General features: G+C 51.7%; 1 protein-coding gene across 1 annotated transcript in view; it reads right to left on the bottom strand.

Moving 5' to 3' along the window:
* VWF (von Willebrand factor) overlaps nucleotides 1-14,994 on the bottom strand; it is a 122,470-nt gene that overhangs the window by 420 nt on the left and 107,056 nt on the right. Inside the window, exons 44-51 of the mRNA XM_065942479.1 lie at nucleotides 12,999-13,109; nucleotides 11,538-11,718; nucleotides 10,636-10,676; nucleotides 10,035-10,151; nucleotides 4,715-4,813; nucleotides 3,927-4,055; nucleotides 3,381-3,420; nucleotides 431-528 (exon numbers count right to left, since the gene is read on the bottom strand). Coding sequence (XP_065798551.1) covers nucleotides 431-528; nucleotides 3,381-3,420; nucleotides 3,927-4,055; nucleotides 4,715-4,813; nucleotides 10,035-10,151; nucleotides 10,636-10,676; nucleotides 11,538-11,718; nucleotides 12,999-13,109 — 816 coding nt within the window. The remainder of the gene's footprint in view (nucleotides 1-430; nucleotides 529-3,380; nucleotides 3,421-3,926; nucleotides 4,056-4,714; nucleotides 4,814-10,034; nucleotides 10,152-10,635; nucleotides 10,677-11,537; nucleotides 11,719-12,998; nucleotides 13,110-14,994) is intronic.

Here is a 14,994-nt window from a genome sequence, read left to right as displayed (position 1 = left end):
CCTGGCCTCCGCCAGAGGAACCCAGGACAGCCAGGCAATGTGTCTGAAAGGCCTGCCCTAATGGAACTCTCACACCCAGCCCTATAGCTGCGATTTCTGTGCATGTTTGATGGATCTCAAGGGAACGCAGCTCCCACGGTCCATAAGTAACCCTCCATTCTCTTCAAAGGACGCTTTGAATCACTGCTGATTTTTTTATCTTCTGAGGTCAAAAGTTCTCAGTTACTTCAATAAAATATTTGCTTTCAAAAAAAAAAGGAAAAAGAAAGATCCTAGTTTCTTTCACATCTCCTCCTTGTGAACTTCCCAGATCTTTGCACAATGTATCTATACTCGATCTTAGCCAAAAGGCCGAGAAGCGATTGCACAATGTATCTAAAGAGAGGTGCTCAAATGAAGAGACCCGACCTCTGAACCGAGGACTCCTTACCTGGCAATAGTGAATGTCCACCTCCTCTTCAGATTTGCAATCTCCCACCTTGATGTGCTGCACCCTGGCCGTAATGTCCTTGCACTCGGGCTCCTCACCTACAGGGCAGGTGAGAGATGGGACCTGTTCTCCCATTCAACACTGTCCACTCCAGTTCCCTTAGTCACTGGACATAGGTCAATTTCACAGTAACCAGGTCACCACAGCCAGCTCCAGGGAGGGCAAGTCAGTGATCCTGGTTCCCCTCAGCTCCTCCTGCTGTCGCTTCCGTCGTATCCAACTCTTTGCAACCCCACAGCCTGCGGCTCACCAGGCTCCTCTGTCCATGTGATTTCCCAGGCAAGAATACCAGAGTGGGTTGTCATTCCCTTCTCCAGGGGATCTTCCCGACTCAAGGATCGAACCTGCATCTCCTGCATTGGCAGGCAGGTTCTTAACCACTAGCACCACCTGGGAAGACCAGCTTCTCCTGGCCCTTCATAATCAGAGATAAAGATATCACTGGGTTGAACTCACTTAACGGAACAATTCTAACTGCAAGAGGAGCCTAGATTCATCGTGCTTTGGTGATATCGATGGATAAGACTTACTTTTATACAATTGTAGACTCTAAAAGCCATAATGATCAGAGCAATCCTCTTGTGCTTAGAACTCTGCATGTGTGCGAGTTGCTCAGTTGTGTCCAACTCTGTGACCCCATGGACTGTAGCCTGCCAGGCTCCTCTGTTCATGGACTTTTCCAGGCAAAAATACTGGAGAGGGTTGCCAGTTTCTTCTCCAGGGGATCTTCCCCACCCAGGGATCAAACCTGCGTCTCCTCCATCTCCAGCATTGGAAGGCGGATTCTTTACCACTGCACCACCTGGAAAGCCTGCTTATACTATACCCAGAAGCAAACAAGCAATGAAGTATCCAATAAGTACAGTTAATATCTATTCATCCCTGCAAATGTCATTGTCTCCCTGGGGACCAAGAAGATCCTTGCAGCCCTTGTGGAATCTTTGCTTTGAGTAAAGTCGTCTCCTGGTCGCAGGTATGGGTTTCCTTACCACACAGGGGTTAACAGCATTCAGCTTTGAATCTCTGCTTGCCCCACTGATAATTCTAGGATTTAATGTCAGCTCACCGTTGCCTGTCCAAACACTGGGAGTTTTCCATTCCTGGATGACTCCAAATCTAATTCAACCTTAACTACATATTAGCCAGCCTCCCAATTTCCAAATAATTTCATTTTAAAGCAAAAGCCTGCCAACCACATTAAGAGGGTGAATGAGGAAAACATATTGAAGCCAACACACAGTAGATTTAAATCCCCGGGCCTGGCTTATTTTCCTTATGGAGGGTCCCCATCTCCTGAAACCACTGAAGCCCTGTTTGGCCTCCTTGCTAGTTTTGCAGATAACAGCCTCGGCCAGATTGCCCCCGCAGCACACCTAGAGGAAAATGCGTCTCTTCCTGGACGGTTTCCTGATCTCAGCCACGCAGACAGGAATCACAGAGAGAGATGCTCTCAGAGTGCGTCCCCTCCGTCTGCAGCTTGGTTACAGCAACTCCAGGGACAGTCAGAGTGAGCCATCAGGAGAAGAACAAATGACTGACCACTGAAGGTATTCGTGTTTTCACTCTTCCTTTCTTTTCCCCAGGGGCTTCCCTGGTGGCTCAGATGGTAAAGAATCCGCCTGCAATGCAGGAGACCAGGTTCGATCCCTGGGTCAGAAAGATCCCCTAGAGATGGGAATGGCTACCCACTCCAGTATTCTTGCTTGAAGAATTACATGGACAGTGGAGCCTGGTGGGCTATAGTCCATGGGGTTGCAAACAGTCAGACACAGCTGAGCAACTCTTTTCTTTCTCTACCTCCAAATAAACATGGAAACATGGACCCAGGAATCCAAAAGCAAACAAACAAACAAAAGCTAAGTAACTAAACTAAAAAAACAAAGAATATTAGTCCAGACAAGTAATTCTATACCCAGAGAATACAGCAAGAACTTTGGGATTCTGAAAGGTACATGTGCTCTTGGAAACAAAAATGCGTGGTGAGATGCTTTCTGATGAGCAGACTGGAGCTCCGTCTCCAAAGCTGCTGCAATAACTACTGGGGGACCAACCCGTGTAACACACGCGCAAGGTCAGGAAGAGCCAAGGACTTCCCTGGTGGCCCAGTGGCCAAGAATCTGCCTGCCAACACAGGGGATACAGGTTCGATCCCTAGTCCGGGAAGATCCCACATGCCTCGGGGCATCTAAGCCCATGCACCATGACTACGGAGCCAGCACGCTCTAGAGCCCGTGCTCAACAACAAGAGAAGCCACCACAATGAGAAGCTTGCACACAGCAAGTAAAGGTAGCCCCAGCTCTCCTCAACTAGAGAAAGCCTGGGCACAGCAGTGACGACACAGCACAGCCGAAAGTAAAGTTAATTAATTTAAAAAAAGAACAGGCGAAAGTGAAGGAGAGGAGGTTAATAAAACTGGTTAATGAGACCAGCCTATCAATCCTTGAGAAGACTGTGTTTCTCTGCAGCCCCACAGCTTGCCTCTCGCTTCCCCTTCTCTCTGGGATACCCAAAGAATAGAGGTGTATTGAGTGTCTCATCTGTTAAGATCATAAATCAAGGTGCCTTGTCTTCAAGGAGCTTCAAGGGCAGAGAGAACACATTCTCTTGTGATAGGACTGTGACCAACCCAAGACCCAGCGAGGAGAAAGGCAAGTAAGAGGCTAGTGATTGCCAGGAGTCTGGAAGAAGGAAGAAGATGCTGGTTTACAGGCATCTGAAAGGGGGCTTGAGGAGGGGGCAGTCCAAGGGCACGCGAGGCTGGAAGGCAGTCCCCTGCAGAATGGAATGCAATGACTGCGCTATCTTCCTAGAATAAAGTTCACTTCGAGGAACATCCCCTGGTCTGGATCTGATGGGTTTCAAGGGACAGTCTGTTGGTAACATACTTACATGTGTCACAGCACGTGCCAGGAATTTTCACGATTTTCCCCTAAGAAAATAGCAAAGTCCCAAGTTAGGCACAAATAGTACATAGTGGACACTTTCTGTCGCTCCAGGCGAAGTCCTGCCTCTGGACTCGCAGCCCAAGTCCCCTGAAGTGAACAGGCTGTCCCATCACAAAGGTGAGCAGACTGACCACCCTGCCCGGCCAGGCTGAAACGGTCCTGATTATTTCAAATTCTCTTCCAGTTGAGAGTCACCAGGACTGTCATTCCCAGGGGAGGCCATCAATCAATTTGGTCTCTCACTTCCCCATTCAAGGATCACAGATCCAGCCTCCCCCAAGGGGAGGTATTTTCTTAGAGCATCATGGAGAGAGTTTCTCCTCTCCATCACACTGTGATTTTGTAATTTTATTGATTTTTAAACTAGGTGGGGGTTCTCCTTGAACACTGGGAATCATGGCAGAGCTGGACTGCCATTCAGAAGAACCTTCTTTTTCAGTCAAAGATGGAGCCAGTTGAGAGGAAAGCAGGGCCTGGGCTGACGGCTCACCCCCTCAGCCAGACATTTCTGTTCGTTGAAGGGCGGGCAGCCCGTGACCCTCTTCTCCCAAATGAACTCTCCTCTCTTGTTGACTTTGCAGAAGTGACTGTCACAGCCATCCTGGAGTGTCTCATCACGCTGAAAGGAAAGAGAGGATGTGCGTTGAGCACATCTGAAGACAGCCCTTGGGTTTCAAAGCCACTTCGAACAGAGACCTTGACTCCCTGGAGTTGCTGAGACCGCATGGGGGACCAGAGAACAAGAATGAGGTAGGTGCAGTCCGGTTTTGCAACCTGTTTCCTGGCAATAGCGCTGTATGAAGGTAGGGAATCCCTAAACTCTTCTGACCACATAACAGCGTAAAGAATTAAGATGCAGTGGAGGTAAAGTGGCCCATCAATAGCTGAACTAGAGATGAGTGCCTCTGACCGAGAGATGAGTGAACGAGGCGCCTGCCTCAGCAACCCATCCTAACTTTCACAGATGGGCATCTCCGTCACCTGACTGCCTACCCAGTCTCAGAGATAATCGAGGCTGGAGAAAACCTTAGAGGTCAACCAGCTCTCAATCATGGGGGCCCACACCAACTATCCCCTTGTCGAGGAAAGTGACACAATAACTAAATCCTATACCTCCTAAAGGTTATCCATCTTTTCTTTACAAAAAAATCAGAAATAGGTATGAAAAGAAGTCAATATCGACCCAAACTTGGCCCCCTCTTTCTTGAAGAAAAGCTCCCCAAGCAAGGAAGCAGGCGGTGATTTGAGGGGACAGTCTTGACTTCCACTTGCTCCCACCTTCAGCATCAGGATCTGTCCTCCTCGCAGCTGAATGGTGCACGCCGTAGGCAGGCATCTCCCACAGCATTCGCCCTGGAGCTTCTCTTCCACATAACCCTGGAACCAGGAGAAAATGCAGCCTCTGTGAACCTTCCCCGAAGACTCCGTTCATAAGTAAGCCAAACTGTAAATGATTTCATCATACCCAGCCGCTCCAACCAGAAATCTGGGGGCCATCCTCGTCCCTGCTCTCTTTTTCTCATCCCCTGCCTCGCCCCTCACTCACTCATTACCAGATCTTGCCAAAAAATGCATCTTGAACTCATCCACTACTTGTCATTCCAGGGTCCTCTGTCATCATCGAGTCCACGCAATCATCATCTGCCACTGGACTTTGTCACGGTGGAAATTGCACCCTGCCTCCGTCCCTTCCCCTTCACGGTAGGGGAAAAGGCTGTAGCTTCCAGACCACAGGATTTCAAGGTTTTACAAAAACGCCCCCAAATCTGGGAGACCACACAGGGTAACCAACTTTTTATTTTTGCAAAGAATTTTCAAACATGCTAACTAAATAAGAACCAAAAAGCAATCATCAGTTGTCTCATCGTTGCATTAAAATTTAAGCTCTTTCATCTTTCCCCACCATGCCAAAAGGGACTTCCCTGGTGGCTCAGAGAGCAAAGAATCTGCCTGCCATGCGGGAGAACCAGGTCCCTGGATCAGGAAGATCCCCTGGAGAAGGGAATGGCAACCCACCCCAACAGTCTCGCCTGGAGAATTCCATGAACAGAGGAGCCTGGCGGGCTACAGTCCATGGGGTCGCAAAGAGTCAGACACAACTAAGCAACTAACACTTTCACACCATGCCAAAAGGAAAAAAAAAAAAAAAAAAAACAGGAAGAACAAAATTTAGTAAAATTTTAAAAGAATACATTTAGTTATGTGAAAGCCAACTACGGTGTCATTTTTTTCATTTTGCTACATTTAGTAATGACCACTTAGAGGTTCATTCCTTGGGGTCCTGAGGTTTTCCTCCTGTGAATCCCTAGCAGGTCAGTCTGGAGACCTGGGCAGAAGACCCGCTGTATCACAGGACTCCCGTATTGATTGCATCAAGACTGAAGCCGCCTAACCAGCAGCATGGTGAGGAGTCTGTGAGTGTGCACTGAGCCCCCCAGGGAGGCTGTAGAGAAAGCCAGTGAGGACTGAGCTTCCAGCAGAACAGGGCGACTGGATGGACCCTGGCTACACACACATGCTTGGAAGGACATCGCCAACATCTGAGGCCATGGGGTAAGCTTTAGCTGTGTTTTCAAAATCACACGATTCCTGAAGGTGTGGACCGTGATGGATGGGAGAGGAAGAGAGAGATGGGAAAAACAGCATGAATGCATGCAACTGGTTATTATCAGAATGAGGAAATAAAATGGGGTTGACATCAGACAGGATTTCATGGGAGCCTGGATGGGGGCATTTTCTAGTGAGTGCTAGAAGAGACTAGAAAATACCCTCTACTCAGCCCAAAATCTTTACAGGAGACACAAGGGGTGGGGGACAAATGGAGGAGGGGGTTGCAAAGTGAAGAGATGGGGCTATGGAAGCTCCATCCACACCCCAGAGGGGCCAAGGGCATGGTGAATTCAAGGACGAGGAAAGATGGGGGCGTCATGGGAGGGAAAGGGACTGGAGGAGGTGGAGGATGGGGTGGGAGGTGAGAGGAGGGGGCACTGATTTCAGCGGAGCAGTGGACTGGGGAAGGAGGGAGGGGAGGGGAGGGAGCAGGCTGACCTCACTCGCAGGAAAGAGAAGAGACCCTGAGAGGAGAGAACACAGCTGCGAGAATACAGGCGCACGGGTGACAGGCGTGTCTGAGCGCTGCTGGGCTTCCAGCCATGCTGACCAGACACCCACTGCACGGCCACCAGGTGAACCAGGAGGCAGGCAGGGCTGACCGGGCTTTCGCTGGAGCATCCACTCAGCAAGGGCCAGGCGTCCCGCCAACCACAGAACTCAGGTCAGAGCAGCCAACAAGCCCTGCTGCCCTGTCCAGGGATGCCCCCCAGGCTCTTCTCACAGGTGTCTCCCAGCCCTTTTCACAAACTGTGTTGGACCCCAGTCCTATCTCCCCACTGCCCTTACTCTTTTTTTCTTTTCTCACCTTCTTTTTAAACTTTTTCCTCTTGTGAATACATTTATTAACATCGGTCATATGCACGGTTTACAACTGATAATGAATAGTGAATATGGGCTTCCCAGGTGGCGCGAGTTGTAAAGAAAACCTGCCTGCCTATGCAGGAGACATAAGAGACACAGGTTCGATACCTGGGTCAGAAAGATCCCCTGAAGGAGGGCATGGCAACCCACTCCGGTATTCTTGCCTGGAGAATCCCATGGACAGAGGAGCCTGGAGAGTTACAGTCCATGGGGTCGCAAACAGTCAAATGCAACTGAAGCGACTTAGCACACACGCACAGTGATAATATTTTACACATTGCATTTGATTATTTTCAAATCTCTTTTGATATTGATTTCTAACATAATTCCACAGTGTTAAAAGAACAGAGTTTGTGTGATTTCAATACCTTTAGACCATGAAATTTTTGCACCTTGTTTTATGTCCCTGGATATGTTCCAGTGTCTCCTGGTTTATAGTCTATGGGAACTTGAATAGAATTTTGCATCCTGCTGTTGTGTGAAAATTGTACAAATCTTAATTATGTTGAATTGATTCATAGAGTTTTTCAGGTCTACTGTATCCTTCTACTTTTCTGTCTATTCATTCTAGTAATTCTTGAGAGTTTTATATTGAAACTCCAACTAAAAACCTTAATTTATCTACTTAAAAAAATAATTGCAATATCTAGTAGAACTATTTTTTTTAAAAGCCTTTAAAAAAGAGAATGTACTTTTTTTTTTCTTTTGGAAAACCACTGCCCTTACTCTTGCTGATCTGCCAGTCTGGCCCCATTCTGCCTCCTGGGAGGTCACTGCTCAAGGTCAGCCCAAGGTTATGCTCCTCCGGGAGGCCTTCTCCATGTTCCTGGTCAGGGTCATGTCTCTTCCCCTTGCTTTCCTTTGTCTCTACCAGCAAAAACCACCAGCACAGACCACCAGCTGCTGGGCTCCTTGAGGTATGAGCATCATCTCCCCTGGAGGAGACAGAGGGCCCATGTTTCTGGTGATGCTAACAGTTCCATCTGACATTTGCAGTTCAAACAGACTGACCTAAACTTGACCCAGCACAGCTCCCCATGTGCAGGAGGCCTCCCAGAGGTCCAGGGAAGAATGCTGAGCGACAGGAGGGCACGTGAGGCAGAGCTCAGCAAAGACTGAGAGACACACAGCGGAGCTAATCTCCGGGATCTCAAGGGGGAGGAAGTGAGTTCACTGCCCTGAGTGTGTGTGTGTGTGTGTGTGGTGTGCTGGTTGCTCAGTTGTGTCTGACTCTTTGCGACCCCATGGACTGTGGCCACCAGGCTCCTCTGTTCATGGGACTCTCCAGGCAAGAACACTGGAGTGGGCTGCCATTGCCTCCTCCAGGCGATCTTCCCCATCCAGGGATTGAAACCACTATCTCCTGCACTGGGAGGCGGATTCTTCCCATCTGAGCCATCAGGGAAGCCCACACTGCCCTGGGGAGATGCAATTTTGGAGAAGAGGAGGAATACACAGACCAAAGAGGGCTGTGGATTTAAAAATACTTAGAAACCTATGTCTAGAATGGATTCTAAAGCTGGGTACCTAAGAATGCAGAGGAGGTGGCTATACCATCCTCTGACCACCAGAGGGCGCCAGTAGAGAGTGTGCTCATATCTCTGACCCTTTCGGGCAGAACAGCGGGTGTGGACCTCTCTCTCCTGGCATTGATTGTAATTCCATGGGCATTCAGGTGAAGGGGTGCCACAGACTCCAGACAGCATCATTCCTTCCCATATCCAAGTCCAGATGTATCAGGGGAGTTGTCACACACACACACACACACACACACACACTCACTTGCACTGGAAATCCTAAAACAACTGGGATTTTAAATTAAAAAAAAAAAACAAAAACACACATTCCGCTCCCTTCTTCCAAACTGAGGCAGGGATGTTCTCCTTGAGCCATTCTATCAGAGACAGAATGTGTATCCTATAGATCCCTTCATTCCCCATGTATGTTATTAAGCCCCTCCTTAGAGCTTCACACATTGCACAAGTGCAGAACACACCCTGTCCTCAAGAGCATTGACTGCACCAGCTACAGCGCTCCTCATCCCTCCTCCCATCGCCCCTCCCCTCTGGCCACTGCATTGCTCCTCTGATGAGAGATTCCTCTCCAGGAACCGTCCAGCCCCCACCCACTGCTCCACCACCTAGAAGAGTGGTTACTATTACATATTCTGTGCATCCAGCTCACAAGAAACTCATCCAACCAACTGTATTTTCTAAGACAGCAGGAGCCCCAAATGCAGGGGGCAGCCTGCAGAAAAAGCCAAGGCGTCCTCCTCAGCATTGGGTGCAGCTCTGTGCAGGGTGGGGGGGGGGGTTGCTAAGAGTACTGATTAGACCAGTGAATGCATGCTCTCCTCTACTCCACTAGAAATGATGATCCAGATCCCAGATCCTACTCCACGTTCCAGATCCCACCTGTGGGATCAAAGCAAACACCATCATTGCAACCTAGCAAAAACAGGGTGAACTATTTTAGGTCACCCCAGTGTTCAATAGGGCTTCCCTGGTGGCTCAGTGGTAAAGTGTCTGCCTGCAATGCTAGAGATCTGGATTCAATCCCTGGGTCAGGAAGATCCCCCAGAAAAGGAAATGGCAATCCACTCCAGTATTCTTGCCTGGGAAATTCTACCGGACAGAGGAGCCTGGTGGGGTGCAGTCCATGGAGTCACAAAGAGTCGGACAACATTAATAAAAGTATACTTTGAGGCAGGTCCACTCCTGCCTCAGAGGATGTTGTGTAGAATTCTGCACATAGCAAGTTTCTGATAAATAATTGTGAGCTAACTAGTAACTGTCAGATAAATATTTGACTGATTTTTAATGTTTTCAAAGATCAGTAGTGATGTCAATTAAAATGTTGCCTAAAAGAAGAGTACAGAATTGTGAATGTGATCTCAGCATTGCAAATACAGGAAGAAAATGTTTAAAATGTACAAAACTAAGTTATAGTTATTTCTGAGAAATGCAATCTGGGTAGGTGACTTTTAGTCCCTTCCTGACAGTTGTCAGATATTTCCATAATCAGAAAATCACGAAAGCTTCTATTTAAAGATCCTGGTCCCATTACCCGGATCCTACAAGTACCCAGCTGACCCCCAGCACCCCCCAGCCACAGCCTCTCTTACCACAGGGCAGGCCTGGCAGGTGGTCTGCCTACACTCCAGCTTGAATCCGGAGATGACCCCTGCCTGCATTGTGCAGCGGCAGGTCATGCATTCGTCAACCATCACAGTCTTCCCGGGCTGGAACCAGGGGGAACCAGGGTCAGGCCTCCTGGCACCCCAGTCCCCCAATCCCCGACTGCCCTCAGCCCCATGAGCCATCTGTCCCAGGTGTGGGGCCTGGCTGCTCAAAGCTGCTAGGAGCCATCATCACCCCAATTCCCCTCCGGTCCCCAGAGGCCACTCCCTCCCCCACTGTCCCCCCTCAAGGATGGCAGTGGTGAGAGTGAGGGCTTTCTCTGGGGCAGAGGGAGAGGGGACAGACTGGCATCTCCCATGCCTGGGGCTGGGGGACCGGGAGGTGAGTGCTAGAAGGTGAAGGCGGGACCCAGGCCCTGGGGAGTTGGGGCTTCCACTCCAGGATGCCTGGGAAGCCTAGGAGCAAGGGAAGTGTGGGTGGAGCAGAGCACCCTGGGTCCTGTCATTTGCACTTTCCTTTTCAGATGCTGCCCACCCTCCACACAGCCCCTGTCCCTGCCCCCCTGGGGAGAAGGCATCAGCTCACCCCGATGATGGTGCCGTTGAGCATGCAGGCCTGCACGGGCTCTGGGGAGAGACAGGCGCAGGGCGTGAGTGATCAGAACACACCTGGTGGAGACCTGCAACCTGGCCGCTCCGCTGGGCTGGGCCTCCCTCCTCCACCTGCCAGTCCTTCCCCCCACCCCACGCCAGGCACTGTGGGTCCTCCCACCCACGTGGCCACACTGACCCCAGGCCCTCCAAGGATGGGCAGCTGCCTGCTCCCCACCCTCCAGCCCCCTGGAGCCCTGGAGGGGAGGGTGCTTGTTTAAGTGATTCACACTGGGTGCTGAGCTTGTGAAGGAATGAAAATCTGCTTTGGAAACTAATTCCCACGATAAAATCACACAAAGAATTCAGAGTAGGAGGTGGTGAGAGTTGTTTGTTGTTGCTGCTGCTATTGGTTATTTGGTTGGTTGTTTATTTGGTTGGTTGCTTGCTTGCTTGGTCGATGGTTGATTGGTTGTTTGGTTGATTAATTGGTTGGTTGGTTGGTTGGTTGGTTGGTTGGTGGGATTAGGAGATGGGCAGTTGGAATACCTTCTCCAGAAGAATGATGAAGAAGGCATTTCTAGAATCAGAGAAGCCTGGGTCCAATCCCACTGCTACCACTCAGGTGAGCAAATGGAGGTATCGTGGTACTCACTGTGATTGTCATGGGGTGACATGAGGCACATTGCAAAGCCAGCACTGAGTTTAGTGATGTCCTTCAGGAATTGTCCTACTTCTCTCCTCTCATTTGCTTCCTCCCCAAAACATTAGGAGTGGACAGGAAGATTTGATCCTGCCCATCTCCCTAAGCTGCTCCAAAGGCAAGGATTCGGGAGCCCTTCTGAGCCCTTTTGGAGGGTTGGGAGGCCTGGAGGCTGGCCTGGCAGCACGCCTTACCGCAGCGACAGGTGGGACAACAGCCCAAGGTCTGACAGCGCAGCTGGAAGCCCAGGGGGCAGACGGGGACGTTCAGCTGGGGGCAGGAGACGTTCCTCTGCTGCACAAAGACCTCCTCCTTGACTCGGACGCACTCATGGATGAGGCAGGGGTTCTCAGGGGAGGCCCAGTGAGAGCCCACCTGCGGGCAGAGCACCTGAGTGGGTCGGGGGATCCGAGGTCCTGCTGGGAGTGCGCGGTCCCCCCGGGAGCGGTGGTGGGCCCTGGAGGTGAGCCCTGCGCCACAGCTAAGCCCCACCCACAGGGGGAGGCCCCTGGAGGGAGTGACAGCTCATCCAGGTCCTTCGGTGAGTCTGGTTCAGAGTCCCCCCGACCAGGAGCCCAGCTCAGAGCCACGTATGCTCCCAAGACAGTCTTAAGCCACCAGAGGAAGCACCTGAGGACGCCTGAGGGTGCTCCCTCCACCCTCAGCCCGCCTGGGAACTGAGCAACCAGGAACAGCTGCATGGGGAGACAGCCGAGGGGAGACACGGGGATCGGGGAAACCCAGCCCATCACCCAGCCTCACACGGCCTCCCTCTGAGGATGGGATGCTGGCATCTGGCCCTCAGCCCTGCAATTTGTCCCCAGGACTCCAGGAGATGCGCATGACCAGGGCAGGACAGTTAACCCTTTGCCCTCCCTCTAAACAGAGTGTGTTTTGGTCTCCCTGGAGGACTGAGAAGGAGAAGGCCCCCAGGTGCACCTCACACCCACCCCAGCACCTGCCTCCTGAGGATCCCAGGGCTCAGCACCCCCACTTTACCCATATCAGCCAGAGCAAAAGGTCTATTCACATCCCAGCATCTGGGCCAAGACTCCCAGGAAGGGATCCTCTGCATTTCAGAAAACAGCTTGACGAGCATCCAGAGCCAATGTGAAGGCCTCTGGCCATAAAGGAGAAGCTAAGCTGCTCTGGTTCAGAGGGGGGATCTGGGGGTGGGGGGCCAGACAGGAGAAGAAAAGGGAGGGGGGAGGGGGGCTGCCAGCATCGTCAAGGGCCACAGCCAGAGCTGCAGAAGTAGCTTGCGGAGTCTGGGGACAGAAACACCGTTTGCTTCTCTGGATTGTAAATTTCTCCAATAGAAATCAGCGACAAGGTCAGAGGACCCTGCCTGGGCCATCACACAGACCTCCACCAACCATCAGGGTCCTCAGGTGAACAGGAGAACATAACCCCCACCCCCAGGAGCTCACAGAACTCACAGCGGGGGCACTGGGTTCCTCCCCAGATCTGGGGCAACCTTACCTAGTTTCCCAGCTGACATCTGGATAAACCAACAGCTACATTAAACTCGCCGTGGGGACAGCAAACAGTAGGGAATGAGCATCTACTTTATCGAAACCAAGGCCAGCCCTGGACCCCGGATGAAGTTGGCCTGGCCCCCAACCTCCTGCCCACCCACCCTGGCCCAGACCTACACTCTTCCACTGGGACAGGGTGTCCCCCCGTGGGGAGCCAGTCACCACCTCGCAGGCCGAAGGCAGGCACCTTCCACAGCACTCGCCCTCGTGGAGGACGTAGGTGAAGCCCTGAAAACACACAAAGGATGGAGTGTCAGGACAGCCAGCAGCAAAGATGCAGGCGTTCCGGTCCCCACGGAAGGTGTTCGGAGCTCCGGGGCTTGCAGAGGACAGCCGGCCCGGACGTCCTCATCGCTGCGCTCCTCCGGCCCCACAATCATGCTAAGTGGTCAGGAAGCATCACCTGCTGAATCACTACAGGTCTCACACCATCCATCCAGATACAGCCCTGCCCTCTGCAAGCATCCACTCCAGACCAGGAGCCCGTCCTTGTTGTTCAGTTGCTAAGTCATGTCTGACTATTTGAGAGGCTGTGGACATAGCCCACCAGGCTCCTCGGTCCATGGAATTCTCTAGGCAAGAATATTGGAGTGGGTAGCCATTTCCTTCTCCAGGGGATCTTCCTGGACCAGGGATCAAACCTGCGTCTCCTGCATTGGCAGGTGGATTCTTTACCACTGAGCTACCAGGGAAGCCCCAAGAGTCAGTCCATGGGGGTAATAAAGACGTTCAGAGTTCATGCAGCAGCCTCCAGCTGACCCAGCGCTTATCGTGGCCCAAGTCTAGAACCCTCTATTGACCAGGGGAGAACATTCAGGATGCCTGGAGTCTGGGCTCGGCCCTAACAGGGCGAGTTACCTCACCAGATGAGCGCCTTGACCCCGGACCTCTCAGTAACCTGCAGAGCTGGGCTTCCCCAGGTCACCACTTGACACTGACCTAGTAGTTTATAGGGCACCATGAGATGAGACCAACCATCCCCAGAGAGCCGGCCAGGGAGACCAGCATCCTGCAAGTCTGCCAACCCATCCTCCTCTTGGAGGTCCTCCAATCTGGCCAAAGCATGAGGACCTTGGATTGAAACTCTCAACCGAGAAGGCGGAAGCAATGTACAAAGAACAGACAAAAGTGTGATGTGCGAGGCTGTCCCAGGGGAGGAGGGGCCGGAACCCAGGACTGAGCGGCATCTCGGAGAGAAGGATGAACTGCAGGTGTTCGGGATGGGCGTGGGTACCACCCCCGCTCTGCTCCCCCTGCGCACTCACAAGCAGCACCAAGTCACAGGGTGTGCTCGACACTCAGCAACACCCCAGCTTCTGCCTCTCCCGGGGACCCGGGATCCCGAGGGCCATCTCCATGGGACCTGCCAACACCCAACCCGCGTCACAGCGGTGCTTGGCAAGCTGTTCTCAGTCTCAATAGCTGAGATCTCATTAGTTATCCTGCAGCTGGAGGTCAAACCAGTCAGTCCTAAAGGAAATCAAATCTGTTGCCAGCTATACCAGCCTACCAGAACAGCCCTAGGCTAGGAGTCAGGACTCGCCCCTGTCTCCTGGCTTCAGATGATCCGTAGCATGACATCCCTCTGCTTTCAGCCAACTTCAACCCCTCTGCTTTCTAACAAGTGGGAAGAACAGCCCTGCCTCTTCTTCCTTCTGGAGGAGAATCATGAGGATGAATAAGACCTAATGGCTTAGATTTCCCTGGCGGTACAGTGGTTGGGAATCCACTTGCCAATGCAGGGGACCCGGGTCCGATCCCTGGTCTGGGAAGGTTCTACATGCCGAGGGACAGCGAAGCCCATGAGTCACAACTCCTGAGCCCGCCGACTGCAACAACTGAAGCCCGTGTGCCCTAGAGCGCGTGCTCCACAACAAAAGAAGTCACCACAATGAGAAGTGCTGCAACAAACACCCATCACAGTCAAAACAAACAAACAAACAAACCTCCCTACCAAAACGCAAAACATACTGGGGACCAATTTTATAAAAACGACCTCCAAACAGCATTCTCTTCACCTGATGGCACATTATTCCCGCTGCCTCCCGTGGCCTGTGGGAGGAGATGGAGATGGATGGGCGCTCCCCAGAGGCACCCCTGGATCCCACAGCGT

This window comes from Muntiacus reevesi, chromosome 1 (assembly GCF_963930625.1).
Source record: "Muntiacus reevesi chromosome 1, mMunRee1.1, whole genome shotgun sequence".
Classification (NCBI taxonomy): Eukaryota; Metazoa; Chordata; class Mammalia; order Artiodactyla; family Cervidae; genus Muntiacus; species Muntiacus reevesi.
The sequence above is the reverse complement of the archived record's forward strand: the minus strand, read 5'-3'. Positions and strand labels throughout refer to the sequence as shown.